The following is a 10,380-nucleotide window of genomic DNA, read 5'->3' on the forward strand; positions in this document are numbered from 1 at the left end:
ACAACAACATCAAGTGTAACTGCTGAGCCTTCTCCAACACGAGACATCAGTAAGATCAAGAAGCAAGTTAGAGGAATCTCGAGAACTCAAGGCTACAAACTATATGCTGCAACGATCTTGGCGTCTTTCCTCGGTTACATGCTCCTTGCAGGAGTTATTCATCGCTATTACATCTTTCCACAAGATCACAATACTTACAAAGCTTTCTCAAGAGCAGGGAGGGGTTTCATCTCGCTCATGGAATACATTGCTGGAGTTGTGTTCTTTGGTGGAGCAACGATTCTCGCTTGGAACTGTTGGAAAGGAAAAGACTTGCACCTTGTAGATGCGCCATATGTGGGTTCCATTTCAGCTGAAGTTGGCCTCAAGCCAACCAGCATTCAGGTTGGAAAGCGTCCGGAGTTTCAAGGTGAATTGATGATCAAACTTTATAGAGGGATTAAGCATTTGATTATGTGCAGACATTATTCCGGAGCATTCAAAAGGAAGGAAGGAGTATGTGGGAGTGTTTGCGTGTGGGCCTGAGGGAATGCAAGAAAGTGTGGGAGTACTTTGTCAAGCTCACAAGCTCAACTTTCATCCTCTTAATTTTGAACTGTAACGTGTGTTTCTGGGCTTGGAAGATTTTATTACTTTTGAAAACAATGTTCTCTACACTATAATATGGTATCAGCATAATTTGAAGTTTACTTATTAATATACTTTACAAGCTTAGTAAAATTTTTAAATTTCTTACTATTTTTCTTTTTATAAACTTAAGTAAAAATTTGCAAAAATCAAGCTACAAATGCTTGACATCTCCATGCTCCAATCTGCCAGCCCAGCACGATCAACAACATGCAATGGCTCCACAATGTGCTAGTGCACATGAGCTTGATTGAGCAGCGCTCCACTTCTTCCTCTCATAATCAGTACACTAGGAATTTGCACTCGAATTCCCACTCGTCTGCAGCCCATTCCAGGTGCCTTCCCATGCCAAGGCCACCAAAGTCAACCAAGCTCATCTTCACAGGCTTGATTGAGCTTGGGGGGATTGACAAGGGCTGATATGATGGAACGGGAAAAGCTACTGTTGAATGCTTGTTGTATACAGTCTTATATACTCGTTCATCTCCTTTAATCTCTCTTAGATTCCTGCTGCAGATTCCTGTGTCCTTGACACCTTGATTCTTGCTCCAACACGATCCATTCTCCCAGATGGCCTGGAACGAACAGAAACTGCATGGATATTGTATACAGAAATAAATCAATCTAATCTTTTGAGCATTGCTCAGGACACAAAAATGCATTCTTTTGTGAATTTGGTTTGTCAAGGTTTGCAAGAACTACACTTCAGCATACAATCCCAAGCTGTGAATGCCAGGCTTAGGGATCAAATCACAGTGCATGCTAAGTTGATGGCATCCGCAATCCAATGCCCAATGCAGACAATAGGACAGCAGTTCTTAAAATTTTTGTTACTTATAATATACTTTGTAGTAGATTAGGGTGGAGAGGGGGAGGGTAAAAATTCATGTTTTTTTATGAAATTGTTTGCTCTTTCTTCACTTCCCAGTCATATCTTACATGATTTTTATAACAATCTGTCCACTAATCACTTGTTGGATCCATATTTTTGTTGATTTTTTTTTTCCAAAAAATTTGAATATAGAGTTTGTTTATTTCCTTCATTCACCCCTCCTATGGCACTCAATCACTGTCCTTGTATCAGTTCTATATAGTGTTAATGGGAGTTGCCTTCCACCTCAACTTATAATAGTAGTGTTGCTATAAAATCAATTGTATGCCATATCACATATTGCCAAGAATCCAGTGCTCCTAATTTTGCAAGATTCAACCTATCATCCCTACCAAGAAGACAAGAGTTGAGCTGCTTGAGAACCAATCCAATAGGGACATGGTTGTTGAATTTTATCTATTTTCAATCTCCTAGCGACCAGCTGCTTCATTTGGATTCCTAGGTAGCATTGCCTTAGACCTGACTCATCTGACTGACTCACTTCGGCTGTAAGAGAGGTATGAACATACTTGATTGGCTATGGTCCTAGCTGTGTGATATAGCAATCATTGCTATTGCAATTGAGGACAAGAAAAATCTTAATTTAAATGTGGATTCAAACTTATAGTTTTTTTACTTATACATTGCATGTAGCAATGTTTATTTTAGTACCATATTTATAATTTATAAACACAAAATTAGTCTTATTTTATTTGTGAGTGCATGGAATATGGAAATGGAATATGTCAATTAGCCTAAAAACCCTAGTTTATATATATATATATATATATATATATATAGCTGTCCAGATGCATATATATAGAGATACAGATAGATATATATATTTTTTTTTTCCCACACACACACAAAAACAAAAAAACTGAATTTCTCTTTATTTTAAAAATAAAAAAAAAAAAAACATATACCCTCCCTCTTGCTCAAAAAAAAAAAAAAACACCCCTCCCTCTACACACATATATTTTTTTTTTTCTTTTCTCCTCTCTAGCTAATAATTTTGAAAAAAAAATAAACATACCCCCTCCCACCTATAACTTTCTTTTCCTCTTCTCTTTAACAAAAACAAAAAAAAAAAAACATTGGTCCCTCTTTTTCACCCCCAAAAAAATACCTATTTTCCCACACCCAAACGTAAAAAAAAAAAAAAAAAAAAAGCAGGACAAAAAAAAAAAAAAAAAAAAAAAAAAAAAAAAAAAAAAAAAAAAAAAAAAAAAAAAAAAAAAAAAAAAAAAAAAAAAAAAAAAAAAAAAAAAAAAAAAAAAAAAAAGAAAAAAAAAAAAAAAAAAAAAAAAAAAAAAAAACAAAAAAATTCAACTCGATTTTCGTTTAGAAAAAAGAATAAAGCAATACGCCCAAGGTGCTAGTCGTCCTGAAATCCAATCTGACAGCTATTAAAATCCTACTATACTAATATTAATATATAATATCGTAGCTATACACTTAGACCTCACATCATCCCCTCCTCTCAAAAGGATGGAAGAAAGTTAGGGTCCTCTAATGGACAAGCCAAGATCTAAAGGAAGCTTTGGTGGATCTATGAGTGGTGTTAATTGCTTATAATCCTTTTGTATGAAGTGTTTTAGCTGTTACACATTGTTGCGAATGTGACTTTAGGTATTGAAAGTTATCTATCAGTCAGTCCTTACAAACACTCTTTTGTTACTGCCACAACGGCAGGAGATCGGTATTGTTGGACTTGTTATTAGTCTCCGCCTAAGATAGTTGAGAAACTGGTCTTTGGGTGTGCACTTGACTAGAAGAGTATAAAGAAGGAATTCTGAAATGTTTATTTAGTCAAGCATATTTGACCTCATTAGAGAAACTCATTCGTTGACTTGTGTTGGGAACCCCCGCGATACTGAGATTGGTCCCTCAATATTTGCTAAATGATATCTTATCGTGTTTGCCAAACACCCTCGCTATCATGCCCTTTGTGTTAGTCTTATTTCGGTCCTAAATGCTATTTATGAAAAGTGTCTAGATTTGCTCATTTGGCACATCTACAGTATGTGGAGATTGTCCTGAACACAATAGTGTTCGTCCTGTGTCCAAATTCTGTGGGGGGTTCCAAATATATAGTAGGGATAGTGGGTAGGTCGGGCATGGCTGACTAACCTGAGGTATAGTCTAGCTCCCACTTGCATACCTGTCCTTGTTTTGCATCTGGCTTAGGTCTAAGTCCAAGTTCCATTCTATGCTAGCTAGTGAAGTACCCATGTCCTTGCGTTAGGCCACCGGTATGCCGAAATAGCACCAGACTCCATTTGGCTCCATTTTGCATGATGTTCCTGGCAATAGGATACTGGTTACTCTAGGACTGTTCCAAGTCATTTTGGGCTCCTATCCCTTTGCTCCTTGGGTTGTACGTTTCGGAATTGCTCCGTGAATCGGTTCCGTCACTCTTTGGCTCCATACTTGGGAGTTTGGCACCATTCCTTCATTCAGTGGCCAAGGCCTTGAACTTTGGGTTCCACACCACGTGTCCTATGGACACGTGGCATGACACGTGGCACATGGAGGATTTAGGTTCTGCTTCGTGGTGTTATCCTATGGTAAATCACCATAGGATAAAGGGTAAAAACCACATGTATTACATTTGGTATCAGAGAAAGAGTCTTAGTGAGTACTATACAATGGGATTGGGCAACTAGTCTCGTTGCATACGCAGAGATGAAAACGATGATTTGAATGGGTATACGTTTAGATGCAAAGGCTTTGCAATCGTTCCTTGAGTATGAATTTGGTTACCTTTTTGTACTATAGTAATGTGAGCTTGCTCTTGGGATTAAGTTGTTCTGTTTGCATGAGTTTTCACTTGGGATCGTGAGTGAGGTACATTAGCGACTCAAGGTTACTGTCGCGAATGTGACTTCGGGTATCGAAAGTTACTTGTCGGCCAGTTCTTACAGACACTCTTTCTTTACTGCCACGATGGCAGGAAGTCGGTATTGCTGGACCTGTTATTAGTTTCCCACTTGAGCTAGTTGAGAAACTAGTCAATAACCATGGACTTAAATTGGATAAACATAAGGTAGGAACCCTATGTGTTTCTTGCTGAGCATACTTGGCCTGGTTTGAGAAATTTGAGTCATTGTCTTGCACTTGCTAGTATCAAGAACCCCCGCGATATTGAGCTTGGTCCCTCAATATCACTAGATGATAGCTTACCGTGTCTGCCAAACACCCTCGCTATCATGCCCTTTGTGTTAGTTTCATTTCGGTCCCAAATGCTATTTATGGAAAGTGTTTAGATTTGCTCATTTGGCATATCTACAAAATGTAGAGATTGGCTTGAACACAATGGTGTTCGTCCCGTGTCCAAATTCACAAATCCAATGCCATTCCATATTTAGTAAGTTTCAAGCTTGTCCCAAAGAGTAACTCCTGATACTAAGGGAGGCTTGGGGTGAAAGCCCAAAGCTTGTGTTCCTCAAGGCGGGGGGGGGGCGTTGTGGGGGGTTCCAAATGTTTAGTAGGGATAGTGGGTAGGTCAAGTATGGTTGACCAACTTAAGGCATAGTCTAGTTTTTGCTTGCGTGCCTATCCTTGTTCTGCGTCCGGCTTGGGTCTAAGCCCAAGTTCCATTCCATGCTAGCTGGTGGAGTACCCATGTCCTCGCAGTAGGCCACCAGTATGCCGAAATAGTGCTATTTGGCTCCATTTTGCATGCTGGTCCTGGCATTGGGATGCTGGTTACTCTAGGACTGTTCCAAGTCGCTCCGGGCTATACACTTAGGAGTTGTTCCGTGGTTCGGTTCCGTCACTCTTTGGCTCCATGCTCAGGAGTTTGGCACCGTTCCTTCGTTCAATGGCCCAAGGCCCTGAACCTCGGGTTCCACACCACTGTCCTTTGGACACGTGGCATCTATCACGTGACATAAAGAGGGTTTAGGTTCCACTTTGTGATGTTATCCTATGGTAAGTCACCATAGGATAAAGGGTAAAAACCATGTGCACTACAATTACACTCTGAGTTGGCAGGATTAATGTTAGCCTATCGGTGGTTCCATGAGTTGTTCCTTGTACCATGGGTAAAAGTAAACCTTCCCTGGGTTTGCTATGAGTGGCAAATAGGCTGGTCCATAGCTATTTAGCACGGGACTAGTGGATCCTTCCTAGGTATGATTACAAGTGGATCAATCAAAGACTATAGGGATGAATCTATTGATTCAAGTACTTATTGCTGTGCTCTCTCATAAACTTTTCTTGGATTGGACTGAAGGCAGTGTGAAAGCAAGTTCGAGGTTTAGTCAAAGAAGAGACCGAAAAGAGAGTTGTCAGGGACGAAGGATCAAACACGTAAGTCATCTTCTCTTCTTGAAGAGATGATTTGCAACGAGGTGTAACTCATTGCTCGTGTTCACATCATGCAGTCAAGAGTCCTTACCTTGATGTATGTTAGAAATGATAGTCTTACAAATGGTGAGTTATGGGATGGATAGTAGTGAAGCGCTAAACCATTTTGTCTAAGCTTGCTATTGAAGACTTGGGTTGCAATGCTCAATTCTTTTCCAGGGAACCTTGCTATTGCTCCTTGAGTAGTTTGGTGCTGGATTAGTTTTGAGTTTGGTCAGAAAGAGAGCAGCATGAGCTTGTCTGTGTTGTGAACAAAAGTTAGTGGTGGTGGGTGTTGTAAATCTCTATCAGTAGAGTGTGGCATTTATGTTGTATTTTGTCGAATCGAGTTGACACTTGATAGTCATATAAACCTTTGAAATAATGAAATGGGTGTTGCTCGTGGTGTTACTCAATTGATGATCAAGTTATTGTGATACTTATATCATATCCATATGATAATGAACAATATGTTTACGAAGTTGCTTGGTTAGATGATGATTAACCCCAAAGTGGTTGATAGTGAAGCTAGTTTACTTGCACAAAGTAGCATTGTAGTAGCTTTGATTGGATTCTCGATGGTGATCCATTATGCTAAGCTTAAATTGGTACCTTGTTTTCTTGAGGGTTTGCCCATAAAGTGTTGGAAAAGGGTTGTAGGTCAATTTGTTAACACTTGGAGTAGATTGTTGGATGGAAAAGGTATGAGGTTGAGGCATTGATATCGCTAGCACTTGTATTAGTGTGTTATGTTGAGTGATGAGGAACTTTCCTTAGAGTTTGATTTTCCATGTCATTTTTCTTGTTAGTGTTTTGACTTCACATTGGATCTTGAAAGTAGTTGAAGAAAAATGTTAGTGCAATGTGGATATTCGAAGATGTGGTCTTCGTGATTAAGTCTTGGATGTTCATTTTGCAATTTTGTGGATATCAATGTTAGATGTCAGAAGTATGGGCAAAAAGATGTTTGAGGCTTAAGCATACTATGGGTCATGAGAATTAATGTTAAAGTGAACCTATGTGAAGTTGTAGGTAGGAGGAAGTTAGTTGAGTTTTGAAAGTTTGCATTCCTAGACTGAGAGTCATTCTTTTTCTAGGATGGAAATTTTTCCACAAATTTTTTTAGACTTTTTCGATGGTTGATCTGTTGATCACTTTGCCCAAAAACCATTCCATTTTCGTAAGCTAGTACAAACTAATGAAAGGGTTAGAGTTGACTTTGATTAGCTTGATACAACCTAAAAGGAATATTGATTTTTGGGGCTAAAGCAATTAAGTTGGATAGAGTTTGGAGTTGGTTTAGAAAAGTGGTCGTTGCACTTTTCTAAGAAAAGTGACCCTTGTGCCTTTTTTCTATAGCGTTCTGCTTGGTGGCAGGTTGCACCTTGTATTTCATTAAGCTCTATAAGGGTAGTGAGCTCTCACTAATCTTGACTTAGTCTTGGTAGCCCTGCGCTTTGGTTGAGGATAGTGATGTTCAACTTAGTTGTTTGAAGTTGAGATGTGGTACCTGTACTATAGCTTTGTTTATGAGGAGGTTGTGTATCGATATGAGTTCATCTCATGGTCTTCACTTTAGTTTCGGCTGAGTGTTGATCATGTATAGTTAGCCTCTTTAAGGCATGCTTAGAGCTATTGGCTAAATGCATTAGTGAGCTTATTGTGGTTAAGTTGGATTTGAGTGGTCATTTAGTTTATGCATGTCCATGAACCTTTATCTCATGCCTGGGATATTATGTTCATATTGGACAAGTATATAACTCAATGGCATGAGTTTAGTGTTGGGTCTTGTGAAGGCAAGTTGAAAGGTGATTGTTAGTTATTTTGTGACTCATAGTTACTTGTAGACTTCATCAAGGACTGTTGACACTTGCTTCACTCGATAATGATTTAGCAGTGATGGGCTTGCTTTACCGAATGGTGTTGCAAAGGATCGTGTCGTTAAACTTACATGGTTTTTTTATGTTGGTATGTTGACTCTACCTCTGTCAATATCATTTGGTTATATTTAGTTCGTAGTGTTGGATTTTGTTGAGTTTTGGATGTGGTGAATCACTTCTTGATAACGTGTTATCTGTAACTAAGTTTTGCTGAAGGATTGGTCTCAGATACCAACTAAAGTATTTTCGACTTTGGTTAGCTTGGTTGCTAGAGAATTTTGAGTGGTGATTCACTCTTGCTTTCTTTTAGCTTTGTTCTAGTGTTGATAGCATTGAAGTGATGCTTTGTTGTTGACATTGTAATTGTTGAGATTCAAGTGGGATGAGATACCTCTTTGTAGGATTGATATTGAGTTTCATTAGTCTCAATGCAAATAGTGTTGATGCTTGGGCTGTAGCTTTATGTTATTGGCATTCGTGCAATTGCTAGTTAGCAACTGTTTTGACGTTCAAATAAGATGAGTGGCAAGTTTGAGTTAGTTGTGTTCTAGATGAGATTATTTAGTAGGGGTTGAGCTTTGAGCTTCTTCTTGAAAAGTGATTCAGTTGTGGACTATACTAATTTTACGAGAAGAATAGTTAGTGATTGATATTAGAATGTTTGAATCCTTATCAGATTTGAGTTAGAATATCTTGATCATTGAGGATTCTTCTTGTGTTTGTTATAAGGTGAGTTACGTTTTGCTATAGATGGATTCATGGAGGATCGTTTAGTGATCACCTATTGGGCATAACTTTATTATACTTAGCTTTTGGATTGATGCAAAAATGCTCTTCATTAGCTTTGGCATTATGAAGTTTAGCTTATGAATGTGTTGAGGAGGATGTTGTGGGTTGTACCATGATTTCTTCTTTAATATTAAAGTTAATTCATGCGTGACTTGTGATCATTGTTAGGCAAGACTTTGCTATAAACTTCTTCGAGCTTTTGGTTCCTTGAGTTTTCATACTTGTCATTCATTTGTTAGAAGTTGTTGGGGAAGGCATTTGGCTCATTAACTTTGATATTGAAGTTGGCTTTTGCATCTAGCAGTTATAGATGATGATTGACTATTATCTAGGATAGTTAATTATCCTTATCAGCAATTTTACTTGATTATTGTTGATCTAGAATGATTTGTTGTTCTTTGGGATAATGGATTCTTTCTTCGATGATGATTATGCATCTTTTTCTGATGGGATGATTGATGATTTTTTGTGATGATTAGTTGTTCGCTTTGATGGCTAATAGCTTTCTGTATTACCACATGTTCTATGTGATTTGCTTGGGATTGGTCTCTTGGGTTCGAGACATCAGTAGGATGTTGTTGACACTTGCTTAAACAACTTGAGTTCCTTCGTATTGTGACTGGGATTTATTCGGATTGGCTAGTACAGTAGTTAACATGAACACTATGTTTGTTGGTTTTACTACATGCATTCTATTTTGTTGATTATTGCTCAAGTTAGTTCTGATAGATTTGGGTGTAATTTCCTTCAGATGATACATTTGCGAGCATTTTGCTTGTCAGTCAATAATACTTTGTGTTTTTTGAGTTATCTTTAGTAAGTTATTTGGCATTCTGTCTGCAATTTTTAATAATTAAGTTTGTCATTGAGTTTACTTGATGATATACTTACTATTGAATTTTGTTGGATAGTGAATCTTGTGTTTACCAAAATGATGATCTTGGTGATTCCTATACTCTAATACTAGTTTATTGGATGATAACTCATTTGGAAAACTTTTGTGTTCTCATCTAAGATATATTCATTGATAATTAAGTCTCTAAGATATCATTGTCTATGACTTTAATATTGTCCATTTATTAATCTTTGAATTTGGGCCAGTATAGGTAGACTGGCTTCAGTACTTTGTGTGCATGGTGAAATCTTTAGTCATGGGGTAGCTATTGTCGACTGGTCACATAACCTGCCTCTCTGTCGATGTTCCTTATTCTGTTAAAAGGGCGTGACCATGTAAACAATTCTAACTGCCTGTTTATAGTAATCTATCTAAACTTTACCGACAGGTTTGGTTTCTTTGCTCAAGAAGGTTGGGGCCTTTGGCTTCTCTCTTTATATCCCTGCAGGCAGGGGCGTATCACACTTTTGTAAGTTGGGTGACACCTAGAGCAGCAAGGGTGGCTAACTCCGTTGGTCATTTCCTTATGGGTGACGGCCAGAAGGTGTTTGAGCTAGTAGCGCATCCGCATTAGACAAAGAGGTTGCCTCCTAACTCATTTAAGTTGGTGCATTTTTCATATAGTGTGATCATCATAAACTTTTTCTGGAGTTGTTTCCTTAGCGGTGGTCTAGACTCAAGTATGCATCAACGAGGATGTCGATCTTCTCTAAGGGGGAAGAGTGTCGCAAATGTGACTTCGGGTATCGAAAATTACCTATTGGCCAGTCCTTACGGACACTCTTTTCTTACTACCATGATGGCAGGAGATTGGTATTGCTAAACTCGTTATCAGTCTCCGCCTAAGCTAGTTGAGAAACTGGTCTTCACATGTGCACTTGAGCAAAAGAGCATAAAGAAGGAATTCCTAAATGTCTATTTAGTCAAGCATACTTGACCTGGTTAGAGAAACTCATTCATGACTG

The 10,380-nt window shown here is 38.3% G+C and overlaps 1 protein-coding gene across 1 annotated transcript in view; it reads left to right on the forward strand.

Annotated features, from left to right (window-relative positions):
* Positions 1 to 720, forward strand: part of LOC9649853 (ferric reduction oxidase 2) — a 2,317-nt gene extending 1,597 nt beyond the window's left edge. The window contains exons 7-8 of the mRNA XM_024660348.1: positions 28 to 409; positions 462 to 720. Of these exons, the coding sequence (XP_024516116.1) occupies positions 28 to 409; positions 462 to 601 (522 nt within the window). The 3' untranslated portion in view covers positions 602 to 720. The remainder of the gene's footprint in view (positions 1 to 27; positions 410 to 461) is intronic.
* The last annotated feature ends 9,660 nt before the right edge of the window (positions 721 to 10,380 follow it).

This window comes from Selaginella moellendorffii, unplaced genomic scaffold, assembly GCF_000143415.4.
Source record: "Selaginella moellendorffii unplaced genomic scaffold, v1.0 SELMOscaffold_74, whole genome shotgun sequence".
Classification (NCBI taxonomy): Eukaryota; Viridiplantae; Streptophyta; class Lycopodiopsida; order Selaginellales; family Selaginellaceae; genus Selaginella; species Selaginella moellendorffii.